This window comes from Macaca nemestrina, chromosome 9 (assembly GCF_043159975.1).
Source record: "Macaca nemestrina isolate mMacNem1 chromosome 9, mMacNem.hap1, whole genome shotgun sequence".
Classification (NCBI taxonomy): domain Eukaryota; kingdom Metazoa; phylum Chordata; class Mammalia; order Primates; family Cercopithecidae; genus Macaca; species Macaca nemestrina.
In genome coordinates, this window is record NC_092133.1 from 38,390,981 (window position 1) to 38,405,829 (window position 14,849).

General features: G+C 45.9%; 1 protein-coding gene across 50 annotated transcripts in view; it reads left to right on the forward strand.

Annotated features, from left to right (window-relative positions):
• Positions 1-14,849, forward strand: part of LOC105478501 (sorbin and SH3 domain containing 1) — a 253,390-nt gene that overhangs the window by 155,178 nt on the left and 83,363 nt on the right. For 18 of the 50 annotated variants that reach the window (XM_071069396.1, XM_071069405.1, XM_071069397.1 and 15 more), the window contains 5 exons: positions 1,486-1,515; positions 8,797-8,981; positions 10,715-10,778; positions 12,916-12,990; positions 13,321-13,383. In XM_071069396.1, coding sequence (XP_070925497.1) covers positions 1,486-1,515; positions 8,797-8,981; positions 10,715-10,778; positions 12,916-12,990; positions 13,321-13,383 — 417 coding nt within the window. The remainder of the gene's footprint in view (positions 1-1,485; positions 1,516-8,796; positions 8,982-10,714; positions 10,779-12,915; positions 12,991-13,320; positions 13,384-14,849) is intronic. The other 32 variants (XM_071069420.1, XM_071069422.1, XM_071069427.1 and 29 more) reach the window with 5 other exon arrangements.

A 14,849-nucleotide genomic window follows, 5' to 3' on the forward strand; every position in this document is an offset into this window, starting at 1 on the left:
CATTCATTTATTTTTTTTTGAGACAAAGTCTTTCTCTGTCACCCAGGCTGGAGTTCAGTGGCATGATCTTGGCTCACTGCAACCTCTGCCTCCCAGGTTCAGGTAATTCTTGTGCCTCAGCCTCTGGAGTAGCTGGGATTACAGGTGTGTGCCACCACGCCTGGCTAATTTTTGTATTTTTTAGTAGAAATGGGGTTTCGCTGTGTTGGCAACATGGTCTTTTAAGTGGAGTACATTCACTTCTGCCAGCTGGAGCTCAGCAGCCTTCAGAATAGTGTGTGGGAACCATAGGTTCCCTTAGTACGAATAGGGCCCTTTGACATAACACAAGGAAACTGAGGCCGAGAGATTTAGTGGATTGACCATTGTCATCTGAAAGTTGCTGGCAGAGCTGAGGCCAGAGCTGCACTGGGCTTCTGCATATTCAGCTAGTACGAACCTCATCCACATGGCAGAGGTGGCCAGGCAACGCTTCCCAGGCTGTGAGCTCCTGGGCTGTCCGCTGTTTACTTCTGGTTCACACTGATTGTAGCGGGAGGGTGGGAATGTAGCCAAGGGGAATGATGACAGTACCCGTGGGTTGGCAAGCGTTCTATTTTTATCTATGTGGCTGCTTTATATTTAGCAGCTGTGGAAGGTAAAGGTCATTTTTGTGCTGTCATCTCATAGCACGTACACATAGGACTCCACAAAGGAGATAGTGGCTTACCTTCCATGCGAGTGCCCAGGATGGCGAGAAACCAATAGCCCTTCAATGCCAAGGACCAGCAAGGTCTTGATGACTAGAATTGGAATGAACTGTGGACTAGGAGTCAGGGACCCAGGTTCTAGATCCAACTGATTTTCAGTGTTCTCTTGGGCGATTTGTGCCCCTCATCTGAAGTTTCTTGGCCATTGCTGATTTTTTAAGGACTTCTCTTATACTCTGGACAAGCCAGATTACTATCGTGACTAAGGCTAGGCCTTCGTTTCCTCCTCTGTACAATGGGAAAGAATAATCGTACCCAACGACTAGAGTTGTTGCAAAGTTTACAAGTGTTATTTGTAAAAGCCCTAAAACAGCGTCTGGCATTTAGCAAGCTCTCAGGAGACAGTCACTGCCATGGTTGTGTTTATAATTACATTTCCCTCAAAAGGTACGAAGACTGGGGTCATATAAGGTCTTGCTCACTTGAAGTTGGAGGGTTGGGTGGATTCCCTTCTATTATGGAATCCTCTTGAAATGTGTAAACAACTAGAAAATTGTGGCAGTCCCCTGAATCCTGGTGCAGATCTGGAAGCGGGGCGGGCTGGGAGACACCACACTGGCATAATGGGAGCCACACTAATACCCCAGCAGTCAGCTGGCTGCATGCACATTGTACCATCTAAGTCCAGAGGACAGTGAGGACTCAGGGTTGAGATCCTAACGAGTTATGCCAGGGCTTCTTGGTCTTACTATGTGCTGTATAAATCTTACTTATACTGTGTGTTCTTTTATCACAGAACAGCAAAAACGACTCAGTAGCCTTTCAGGTAGGTGAGAAATATTTATTTATGTGTTAACCCCATTCCTGTTGAAATCGTCTTCCGGTCACCGCCCGATGTTCAATCAGCAATATCTTCCGAGATCCTCTGATGTCTTGGGAGACTCTTTGTTGATGGACTACCAAGATGATGAAAATAGGCATAGTTCCTGCCTCCCTGGAGCTTGCAGGGTGGTGGACAGACCAGACCAGTGAGCCACACTAATAAACATGTCCCATGGAACTGTGATAAGAGCCTTGATGGGTAAGAACAGGATGTTCTGGGTTAAAAAGAACCAGGAGTCCAGCTGTAGATGCAGTGTTCATGGCAGGCGTCTCTGAAGAGGTCGTCTTTCTGCTGCTTCTATCTCCCTTCTGGGATGTGAGGAGTCAGGGGTTAGGAGATGTGGGCAAGTTCTCTCCTTTTTGGGTGCCAAGCCCAAATGCCAGTAGATGCCCATGGGGTGGTGGGTCCAAGTGAGAACCTTTAGACCAGCAGTGCCCAGAAGACAGTGTGAGAAAACTGCTTCTTGAGCTTGATCTGGCATACAGAAATTCCTGGAGAGCTTGTCAAAACTCAGATTCCTGGGCCATCCCCCTAGAGATTTGGATTTAATGGGTATGGGTAAGAATTTGCATTTCTTTTTCTTTCCTTTCCTTTCCTTTTCTTTCTTTCTTTCTTTTTTTTTTTTTTTTTTTTTTTTTTTGTAGATACAGGGTCTTGCTCTGTCACCCAGGCTGGAGTGCAGTGGCATAGTCATAGCTTACTGCAGTCTTGAACTCCTGGGCTCATGTGATCCTCCTACCTCAGCCTCCTGAGTAGCTGGGACTACAGGTGTGCTCCACCATGCCAAGCTAGTTTTTTTAAAGTTTCTTTTTTTTTAGTAGAGCTGGAGTCTCACTATGTTGCCAAGGCTGGTCGCAAATCCTGACCTCAAGCAATCCTCCCCCCTCAGCCTCCTAAAGTTCTGGGATTACAGGCACCAGCTACTGTGCCTAGCCAAGAGAATGTGCATTTCTGCCCAGCTCCCTGGTGATGCCAGTGCTGCCCTCTGTGCTGACCACACTAGAGTGTGGCAGGTGGCAAGAGTCGACGGTGGGGAGTGACTGCAAATATAATCAGACATATACAAATATAATTAGCTCACCCTTGATAAAGTGTGGAGGATTGGGACCATGTCAGAGCGGGGAGGGAACCCAGGAAGGGGAATGTGTAGCTATTTCCTTGTGGCTTCCTGTAGCCATTCTGCTTTGAATCCTGGGTCTGGTGCTGCCTCATGCAGGTTATCTAATGTCTCTGGGCTTCAATTTTCTTACTGTCAAGTGAGGAAAGCAGCAGTGCCTCCCAGGTTGTATGACGATCAAATGAGATTCTGCTCATTAACAGCTCAGCCCTGAGCTGCTGCTTAATAGATGCGTGGCTTAATAGGTGTGCATTCCTGTTACCAGGCGGCGCTCTGTGGGTTCACTTACCCTTGTATTCAGGGCCTCCTTTGTATCCTGCACTGCCCCGGACTCTGAGGCTACATCAGGGAACTGTGCTGCCCTTGAGCTGCTAATAGTGTGGTGTAACTTTTCTTTGTTAATGGACTCTTTGAGAGAAACTATTGAAGGCAATAGATTGATTCTCAAAAAAAAAAAAAAAAAAAAAAAAGCCACACACGTGTAAACATGTGCACATGATTTCTATGGATTTGCACACACTCATGAACTTCAGGGTTAAGAATCCCTGATTGGTAGATAACAAGAGCTACTGTTTTCTGAACAGCTGCTACATGGTTTCTGTGCAACTTCATGCCACTGCTGTTCTGTGATTGGTGGCCAGCCTGGATGGGGGGGAGGACATGGGGTTCTCACACCTCGCAGCCTTGTCAGGACTTGGCTGTGAGACCAAGACAGTCTGTGGTTGACCTCAAGGTGTCCTTGGCTGCCCCTCCTTCAGCTGCCACTCTCCAGCCCACTTCATTCCTTGGTCCCAGCCAAGGTGCTAAGAGTGGTGGCTCTGAAAAAAAAAAAAAAAAAAAAAAAAGGTGGCTCCTGTGGGCTCCTTCCTGCTGGTGGGAATTTGAAAGAAGGGTAGAATAGCTGAAAAAGGCCTCCAGCCACACATTGGGAGATACAGAGTTTGGTCCTAGCTCCTTCTTCTTGGAGCTGTGTTTCTGTGTGAGTGACTTCATCCCTCTAAGCCAGTTTCCTCATATGGGAAACAAGGGTGGTAATCCTTTGCTCAGCCTGGAGGAGGTGTTATTGTGATAGGAAGTGGGAGGAAGTTTTGTGCATTGAGAAAAGACAGTAAAAATGTGAGGGTGGGCCGGACACAGTGGCTCACGCCTGTAATCCCAGCACTTAGGGAGGCTGAGGCGGGTGGATCATGAGGTCAAGAGATGGAGACCATCCTGGCCAACATGGTGAAAACCTGTCTCTACTAAAAATACAAAAATTAGCCGGGTGTGGTGGTGCGCACCTGTAGTCCCAGCTACTCAGGAGGCTGAGGCAGGAGAATTGCTTGAACCCAGGAGGCAGCGGTTGCAGTGAGCTGAGATCGCGCCACTGCACCCCTGCCTGGTGACAGAGTGAGACTCTGTCTCAAAACAAACAAAAAAAAACCAGGGTGGCTCCACTGTGCTGGTAGCTCAGGCTTATTCCTTGGCTCTAAAACAAGCCTGATGCCATCGCTTTCCCTGAGTTTTGGGACAGATCCACTGATGATGTTTGAAAGAGTGGGGCCTAAAGTAGGTGCTCACTAAATATTAGTTTATGCTTTAAAAGAAGTAGTACTGCTGTGTTCAGGAGCTCCTGAAAGAGAGAGGGCTGGCTGGGTTGGCACTCTCTAGTCTCTTAGATCAAGTAAGGCTTAGCCATCACCTGCGGGGATGGGACTCCAGGGCTGCCAGCCTCCCTCTCTGTAGCAGATTTTTGTTGAGGCTCCATGGGGCTTGATGTTCAGGGAGAGTCATCTGGGAATGAAGCCTACATGGTGTTCTCAGGTACCTCTCCGTCCCCTTGGGGAGACAGATGGGATAATAAGATAAGGGCTAGGAGAGAGAGGCTGGCGTAGGGTGTAGAGAGGCCATGATTCTTCTGCAGAGAAGTATGAACATTGCTATAATCTTCAGTCATCAGCTCTCAGCGTGAAGAAAAGGGAGGCTATCCCACCTCCTACAAACAGAGGCCCCATCTGAGGTTGTCAGTATTGTCATTTATTTAGTGGCCTAGAACCTTCCTTTTTAAAGCACAGTATAAACCTAGAAGGAGGCTAGATTTGCAGTGCCTCACACCTGTAATCCTAACATTTTGGGAGGCCAAGGTGGGCAGATTGCCTGAGCTCAGGAGTTTGAGACCAGCCTGGGCAACATGGTGAAACCCCGTCTCTATAAAAAAAAAAAAATACAGGCCGGGCGCGGTGGCTCAAGCCTGTAATCCCAGCACTTTGGGAGGCCAAGGCGGGCGGATCACAAGGTCAGGAGATCGAGACCATCCTGGCTAACACCGTGAAAACCCGTCTCTACTAAAAAAATACAAAAAACTAGCCGGGCGTGGTGTTGGGCGCCTGTAGTCCCAGCTACTTGGGAGGCTGAGGCAGGAGAATGGCGTGAACCCGGGGGGCAGAGCTTGCAGTGAGCCGAGATTGCGCCACTGCACTCCAGCCTGGGTGACAGAGCAAGACTCCATCTCAAAAAAAAAAAAAAAAATACAAAAAATTAGCTGGGGCCAGGTGCAGTGACTCATATGTGTAATCCTAACACTTCTGGAGGCAGAGGTGGGCAGTTAGGAGGCAGAGATGGGCAGATTCCTTGAGCCCAGGAGTTTGAGACCAGCCTGGGCAATATGGCAAAACCTCATCTCCACAAAAAAAACACAAACTACTAGCCAGGTGTGGTGGTGCACACCTGTAGTCCCAGCTACTTGGGAGGCAAAGGTGGGAGGATCACCTGAGCTCAGGGAGGTCGAGGCTGCAGTGAGCCGTGATCATGTCACTGCACTTCAGCCTGGGTAAGAGAACAAGACCCTGTGTAATTAGAAAAAAAAAAAAGACTAGAAGGAAATGCCCCCAGGATGTCATGTGAAGGATCGGCATTTTCCTACTGAGAAAACAGCAAGCCCTCATTGTAATACGGATGGCAACGCCTGATCCTGTCACCTGCATGGTACAGTTAAGTGTCACTTTGGGTTTTCATGATATAAAGTGACACTTTTTCTTCAGGGACTCTCTGTATATTGAAATCCACTCAATGATGAGTCACATGACCACAAGCTTCTCAAGTAAAACAATTCAGGGCTAAATTTTGTAGATCAAAAGGACTCTGACAGCTTTAGGAGAAATCCATGAACTATCAGCCTGATTTTTGCACTCAAATGTGATTGTTATTAGAGCCACCTGCCCTGACCCTGAGAATGGCATGTCTGTGATCCTCACCATGATCTTGAATCACCATGTAAGATTGAGCTTGAACTCAGCCTCTTTTCTGCTCACGTTCAACAGAAGGCCCTTCCAGGTGGGAGGAGAATGCTCAGCAGAGCCATATTAAGGGTAGACTTGGGTGACTTGAAATCCCTCTACACTTCCAGGCTTCCTGCCAAATCCTTGGCTTCACGTTGGAATTTTCTGGGAGCATGAGAATTCATTCCATAAAGCCAATCTGGTTTTAACATCGTTTGACATTGACGGTGATAATGCCAGGGATCAGGCTTTCTGAATCACTTACTAAGCTTAGAAATCTTTTGGCTGTAGGCAGTCTCCCCATGGAGGAGACTGAAAGTTGTAAAACCTTAGCATACTGAAGTCATTGTTTCCCCCACTTCTCCAGCGTCTCCTCCACTCACAGACATCTGACTTTCTCACAACTTTGCCTGTGTCCTCATGTTCTTCCTTTTCACCCAAGTGTAGTCCCCCCAGTCAGCAGTCTGCACCTTTTCCTTTTTCAAAGATGAGAACCTGTCCGCAGTCAATCAATAAGCAGGTTTTAACTGAGCACTTACTAATTGCCACAGCACGTCTTGATGCCCTTCATCCCTACCTCATGGGCCTCACTCTCACTGATAGGATTTTAGGCTCCCTTGGCCTAAACTTTTTTATTAGTATTTATTTTTGAGACAGAGTCTTGCTTTATTGCTGAGGCTGGAGTGTAGTGGCATGATCATGGCTTACTGCAGCTTCGAACTCCCAGGCTCAGGAGATCCTCCCAACTCAGCCTCCCAAGAACTGGAACAACAGGCATGTGCCTCGCTAATTTTTTAATTTTTTGTAGTGATGGGGTCTCGCTATGTTACCCAGGTTGGTCTTGAACTCCTAGGTTCAAGGAATCCTCCTGCCTTAGCCTCCCAATGTGTTGAGAGGCATGAGCCACGGCACCCAGCCGGCTTAAACCTTTTTGCCCCTAATCTTTTGAACTCTTGAATTACCATCTAGCACACTCCTTCCTCTGTGCTGAACTCCCCACTCACTCCCCCAACTTCCTGCTCATACCTTCAACCCTTTCCCTGCAATCTGGCACCCACCCCCACTGCCCTCCTGAAGTTGCTCTCTCTGAGTGTTCCTGTGACTTCTCTCTTGCCTAATCTAATGCCGCCTCCTCCTCTGCTTCAATTTCTGGGTTTTTTTTTTTTTTTTTTTTTTTTGAGACATTTAACCACCCACTTCTTGGAGTTCTGTCTTTCCTGGTTCACTGGTACCTTGTGTACTTTCCTGGTTCATCTCCTGTCCCTCGGATGACTTTGCATCCCTTTGGGGATTGTTTTGCCTTGCAGCTGTAACTGTGGTGTCCTTCCATGCATGACTTTAGCGCTTCACTCTGCCCTTGCTTCTGTCCCCAGCTGAGCTCTGCCATCTCCCTGGCATCAGCCATCACTTTTGGGCTGATGCCTCCAAAGTTGTACTGCTGTCAGGGTGTCTCACCTGGGCCCCTCCATATTTCCTCTAGGGGTCTCTAGGGCATTCCTACTTGAGTATCTTGCTGTCTTCTCAGAGTTACCATGGTCCAAATGGAAGCAGCCATTTCTCCCTCCCTTTCCCAACCCAATTCTAACTTCTCCTTGAATTAGGCCAGGCTCCCAGACTTGAAACCTTGGTACTATCTTTGAAGGAGGCAAGACAGGATGTGGTTCAGAGAGGACTGCTAGAGTCAGGTGGACATTAGGCCACATCACAGCTTGGCCACGAGCTGGTTATGTGGCCCCAGGCAGGGTACTTTAACTTCTCTGTGTATTGATCCTTTAATTATTTAAAAAAAAAAAAAAAAGAGGTGTAATAGTTTCTTCCTCATGGATCTTTGGGAGGATAAAATGAGAGAATGTCTATGAAGAGTTTAGTGCATTGCTTGGCACATAATTAGCCCAGTAGTCCAGAGGCCCTCAAGCATTTATTTAAGCTGTTCCTCTGGAGCACCCTTCATTTCCTGTGGGTCTGGTTGGCTTCTCTTCTGAGAGTCAGGCCTTGTCACCCTTGCATTCTCATTGCTGGCTCCCTTGGTTTTCTGCCCACTAGACTGTAAGCTCCCTGAGGCTAAGATTCTGGAATGCTCACCTTCATGTCCACAAGGCAGAGCGCAATGTCTGCCCAATAAATAAATGTCATAGCTTGGAAGCCAGATTCTATTAAGTAATTTTATAATCTGTAGATCATATCTGGTATCTTTATTAGTGCTCTATAACTTCCAATCTTGAACAAAAATAATCTATAATATACACTTAGAAATGTACAGCTTCCTGAACACTTTGGCATAAGTTACCCTGATAACTCCTCTCACCACATTGCTGTGAGTTTGCCAATAGAAGTATTATCCCTGTTTTTGGATGGGAAAACTGAGGCACAGAAAAGTTAAGTGACTTCCTCAAGAGGAATCAAAAACTTTCAAGTAATGTTTAGCCCCCTCCTGTGGTTCTACCTGTTCCTGAATTTCTAGAACAGTCAGAACTACTCAGTTGACCAGAGCACGACGTGCATACTTCTCTGCAAAGCTCTGATCACACTGTTGGCAAGCCTTTTTTTTTTTTTTTTTAAAGGACCAGATAATAAATATTTTAGACTTTGCAGGCCATATGGTTTCTGTCACAGCTACTCAGCTCGGCCATAGTAGTGCAAAAGCATCCATAAATAATATGTAAGGGAATCGGCATGGTTATGTTCCAGTAAAACCAGCCCATGGGCCAAAGTTTGCTGACCCCTGCTCTAAGCAGAACTAATTCCAGTTGAGAATTAGCAGATACACTTCCCCCCAGCTAGCCTGTTCAGGAGTGTTTTGCTTTGCCGCTACCAAAAGAGCTTCAGCTAACAATTGCTTTTCATTTCCAGATCCTGTCTCAGAAAGAAGAGTGGGAGAGCAGGACTCAGCACCAACCCAGGAAAAACCCACCTCACCTGGCAGGGCTGCTGAAAAAAGAGCAAAGGATGACAGTAGGCGGGTGGTGAAGAGCGCTCAGGACCTAAGTGATGTTTCCATGGATGAAGTGGGCATCCCACTCCGGGTACACTTAGAAGTCCTTCTTAGGCTTCATCTTAAGCTGTGACAAGTGTACACCCTGAGTACATGTGAACCCCATCACACCATCATCTCTATAAGCCCCATGAGTGCCAGAGCCCCCAGGAGCTGTGCTCCAGACTTGGTGTACAACAGCTTTTCCCAAAGTGGGTGTTGGATGTTATAAGTCCTATGAATAAAGCATTTCGTGGTCAAGTAAATGTGAGGAAAAGCTGAGTGGGACCAAGTCAGAGAGATTTCTCTGCTATAGAACTTTTCAGAGGCTTTGAATATCTGAGTGTTCTAGGGACAATGTTATGGGCAGTCTTCCTTCATTATCGTTTTGTGTGATGTATGTTGAGAAATTCCTGGTCTAGGGTTAGACAGTCCTGGGGAGAGTGGGAGGCCCAAGGTCCCTATTGACAGGTTCAGGAAGAAGATCTCCCTGGATGGGAGATCACGTGTCATCCCTAGTGAGCAGGGAACACTAAGGGAACCTCAGAATGGATTCCACCAGCCAAGCCTCCAGGACAGAGCAGGTCTCGTGGCATCCCTGACCCAGCTCTGCCCAGTAACACAGGCCTGCCAGTCCTGCAGGCCCTAAGGAATTCCAGGGAACAGGCTCCGATGGGCAAGAAACATTTAACCTAAAGCTGGGCAACTTTTGGAACTGGATTCGGGTGAATTCCGTTCTTTTCCGTGTGTCTATCAGACCATTGCCTGCAATATGTTCCACTGTGAATTCCATTTAATAAATGTGTCCTTTTGGAGGAGGCCAATAGAAACCACAGTGGGCTAAGCCTCAAAATAACTCTTCTCTGGTCCTAAGCAGTAATATAGAAGGAGAGTTATTCCTAAGAGAAATCGCAGCTACCATTTGCTGAGTACATTATCTCATTTAAGCATCACTCACCCAAGTGAATAATGGATACTAATATCATTTCCATCTTATAGATGAGGAAACAGGGACTCAGAGGGATTTGTTACTCATCCAAGATTACACAGCTTGTGGGTGACAGAATGGTCTGTCTGACTCCCAAACCCTTACCCACTAACCATCGTGTTGGATGGCCCTTCCACTCACCTTCTCATTAGCTCTGTGACTTTGGGCAGTTTGCTTTGTCATTCTGTATCTCATTTTCTCTTCTGTAAAGTGGGAGTGAAAATATCTAGCCACCTGTCTGTCACCTTCCTTGTTTTATTTTTATCTTAAAAAAAAAAAACAAAAAAACCCAGCCATTCCAACTTTGTGGTTAGGGTGAAAACTCTGGCAGTGGATGCTGTAATGAGTTATGTTTTAATGTATGCATTCTAAATCTGGCCCTATGCAAGGTGACTCGGATACGTTGCTATTGAATAATCTAGAATGGGTGGGGGCACAGCATGATGAGCAAATATCCTTTTTCTCTTATATTTCTAGGAGACTTTCCTTCAGTTTAGCACAGTCTATATATAGCGAGATTCTCTCTAAAAATGAAATTTAAAAAATTTAAAAATGGATACCTTTCAAGTGTATCCTCATCCACTGTTTTCACACTCTGTATCCTTTCAGTCAAATATTACTCTGTAGACTGAGGTTTGGGACGCTTGGTTTTCTCTTTCTAAAAAGTTTTGCCTTTTTAAAAAAGATAAATGTGGCTGAGTTTTGAATTCAGATATCATTACTTTCCATTTTGATTTTGAAATCATAGGAGGTCTGAAATGTGTCAAGATATTCATTTACTTTTTCTCTTTGCCTTTATTTTTCTACAGAACACTGAGAGATCAAAAGACTGGTACAAGACTATGTTTAAACAGATCCACAAACTAAACAGAGGTACTGATTTTCATTTGTAGAAGCTGTGCTGTGCTATGTGCCAATACACTGTTTTGTGGGCCTGAACTCACTTTGCTAGGATCCCAGAAGACTGGGTCCTGCAGTTGGACCTCATTAGGTGCTGGTCTGCCTGAGCCCAGCCATGCACCTTCAGAGCACAGGGAGGAAGCACTTGTGTGCCTGCCTCAGAGCTGGAATTTGAGATCTGCTCTCAAATCCTCCCTCCCAGATGTGGAGTGCAGCAGACTGAGCCCAGCACTGTGCCTGTGCTCCAGCATCTGTCTGCCTGGGATGTGAGCAGCTCCATCTCCCACCTGCTTCCAGCTTTAGGTACATCTCCCTGTGTCAGCCCATGACTGCCTTGTGGGCAGAGTGAGTTGAGAACGCACCAAACTGGGAATTAAGAACACTGTTCTCTGGCCGGGCGCGGTGGCTCAAGCCTGTAATCCCAGCACTTTGGGAGGCTGAGGCGGGTGGATCACCTGAGGTTGGGAGTTTGAGACCAGTCTGACCAACATGGAGAAACCCTATCTCGACTAAAAATACAAAATTAGCCAGGTGTGGTGGTGCATGCCTGTAATCCCAGCTACTTGGAGACTGAGGCAGGAGAATCACTTGAACCCAGGAGGCGGAGGTTGCGGTGAGCCAAGATCGCGCCATTGCACTCCAGCCTAGGCAACAAGAGTGAAACTGTCTCAAAAAAAAAAAAAAAAAAAAAAAAGTTCTCCCCTGGATTGAGTTCCCCAAGCACTCAGGTAACCTTGGACCAATCATGTACCTTTCTGTGTTTGTTCTGCTTCCCTTCCTCCAGAGGATGTCACAGGGTCTAAAGGAGAACACATTTGGCCTTATGAGGTAGAATTTATAGTACGCTTCTCAGGCTGTGTTCATATGAACAACAATCTTCCCCAGCTGAGAGCCAGCCTTTGGCAGGTAGCCCTGAGAGTCAGTCAGGAGCTGACACACCAGAGCCCGCTCAAGCTGAAAGAGCAGCGCTTCCAAATCAGATGCCGGCTGGGCTATCAGCAGGTGACCCAGCATGGAGAATCGCAGGCCAGTGCTTGGGCAGGACATGACCCTACTGGCTCCCATCGCTGCCTGTGCCGCCAGTCAGCTGATAGGCGGGATGTACCTGCACCATGGGAGGGGTACCACTCCTCCCACGGGCAGAGCATCCTGCCCTTCCCCTTACCCAAATCCAGTCTGGCTGCCTGGCATGGATGACACATGAAGGCAAAGAGAAATGTTCTGGTCAGTGTTCCCACCTAAGCCCAGTCTGTCTGATGAGCTGCAGATGCCAGCTAACATCACTGTTAATTAACTCCCTCTGGGTTCAAAGTGAACCCGGGTGTGCCCCTGTTCAAACTATTTCTCAATATCGAAGTGCTCCAAATATTGAGGCGTTTAGCATTTCCAAGTCAAGAGTAAATCCACTGTGGTTGGGTGGATGAGCGTGGTCACAGTGGTGAAACTAAATGCTTCGATTTCTGTGATCAGATGGGGTCATCTCCACTCATCACTTCCTGCAGTCACTGCCCATTTCCTCTTGCAATCTGTGACTCTCTCACCTTTAGACCCTGCTTTGGAAGCCTAATTACAGAGACATGAATGCATGTAAATGTGCAAAATATGTAATTTTGCCCCACAGGCAGCTTTGGTCTTCTCATGTTATAGTTCTTAATCTAAATTGTAGGTGCTAAACAAAACTACGTGCCTTAGGTATTTGAAAAATTAATGATCTACTTGTTTGCTGAATGTCCCAACACAAGCTTTGATTTTAAAAAACGTTTTAGGATAGCTTGTTTATTACATACTATTTATTATCATACTTAATATTTCTTGCCTATCAAAAGTAAGAACCTGAAGCTTTATGTTAAATGTTTCTTGCCCATTGGAGCCTGTTCATGGGAATTCTTTGTCCAAGAAGAGTAATGGTATTGTCTCTTTTGATGTGTCTTGGTAATTCAGGCAAAAGGACTGGATTTTTAAAAGCAGTTTGAATTTCTTTCATATCACCAGTGAAGCTTAGTATGTTCCAGAATTCAAGGAGCCTAACTTGTATGTGGATTCCTACTCGTTTATTCTCTCCATTTGTATCTTCCTCTATTCTCTCTCCCAAACCTGCTCCTCTGCCTAGACACTCCTGAAGAAAACCCTTATTTCCCTACGTACAAATTCCCTGAACTTCCTGAAATCCAGCAAACTTCTGAAGGTACCATAAACTTAGACAGCATATCTGTTGTCCGAGCTTTAAATTAATTCTTATAGTTCCATTGTAGGCATAAGATTTGGGCTTTTAGATTTTGTTTTCATAGTCGTTTTTGGCTGGTGAAAATTTTATTTCACTCATTTGCATGATGTGCTATGTGAAAATAACTAAATCCTTCCTAATTCATTAATCTGTTTTTAAGTGTGATGCCCGTGTGCTTTAATAACACTAAAATATTAGGTAATCAGTCATTCAAAAGAGTCGATTGGGATTTGTCACTTCCTCTACTTCCTGGTGGATAGTTTCAAAATCCACTGCTTTTCTCTGCTACAGAGGACAATCCTTACACTCCCACCTACCAGTTTCCTGCATCTACTCCTAGTCCTAAGTCCGAAGGTAATTAAAGGAAAACTGTGTGCCTCTCTTTGTACTGGTGCTGCTACTTTCTTTTTTACCTTGGGGTTTTTTCTGGTGGCTAAGGGCTGCTTCTCAGTCATTTGCTTCCCTCTAACCTTGTGTTTTGTGGTGTTGTCTCACTCCTTGCTGACTGTATCACCGGTGTCTATCCAGATGGTATTTTAGTCCTATTCCCTTAGGGTTTACATGATTAACAGGGTAGCCAGTGTTAGCTTAGTTATAATGCTTTGAACATGTGGGGCTCTGGTAAAAGCTGCCTTTACCCAACTACCCACGGCTTTGTACCTGAGGTGGTCACCTGATGCTGGTGGTTGAGCAGTGACTCAGGGAAGCTGAGTCATTATAGTGGGTGGGCAGGAGGTAGATCGGCAACCATCAACAGGAAAATTACCCGGTTCTCATGCCTGCAACTAACTCATTGCTGGGGCCCTCTTTTCATGGGCCCTCAGGGTATGTCTCTTTGGTAGGGAATTCCTAAAGAGGTATCCAGGTATAAGATTCAGTCATAGTGGGAGATGACATTTCTTGAAAACAAGGGTTTTAGCTAAGCTGGAAAACATTTTATGAAAGAGCTGGATGGGAATTTGTACCTGCTGGAGAAGACAGCCACATTTGTGTCTAAGAAATATTATTTTGGGGGCAAAAAGTCTAAGTGTCAAGGAAGTTTCTAAAAGGTGAGTTAGGGGCAACGTCTTAAGAATTATCCTAATAGCAGGGCTTATCTGATCTTTGGATGAGTAACCCAGAACAGGGTGAATAGATATGGTATGGAGGAGGAAGTTTTGTTAAATACTGTTCTAGGATGAGACATTGAGTGCTCTGAACTTCATTCATTCAAGTAGTATTGAACACTTGCTGTGTGCCAGGCGCTGTCGTTGGAAGTAATGCCATGAATAGGACAGGTACCCTGTCCTCAGAAGTTCCCATCTGGTAGAGAGTTCAGCAAGGCCACTTCAGCTTACTGTGTCCAGTGTGGGGGCAGTTGTGACAGCATGTGTCCAGAATGCCACAGAAAACCTTGCTGGCACACAGTGGGTCCTCAGTAATACCTGGAAACACTGATGAGTGAAGGCTCTGGACTATGGAGCCAGAGTTCTTTCTTAGGGATGAATGCTGGTGCCACAATCTTGATACTTCTCCACTCTGATCAGCTCAGCAGACCATCCCTCTCAGCCCTTCTCATCATTGGTAAAGTTATTCATTTGATCATTCACCAAACTCTTATTGATCAGTCATATATGAGATGACACACTGGGATGTGTTGGATACAGTTAAAATACCATAGTCCATTTTTGGTCTCTCATATGCCCCAGTAATTGGTTTCCAACCATTTCATGCCTGGGGCCTATTTTGAATGAAAAGAAAGGTCTACCAAATAAACCCAGACTTGCAGAACTAAAAGCTGATAATTTAATTCTGATCAGTGACTTCCTCAAGGCCAAGAA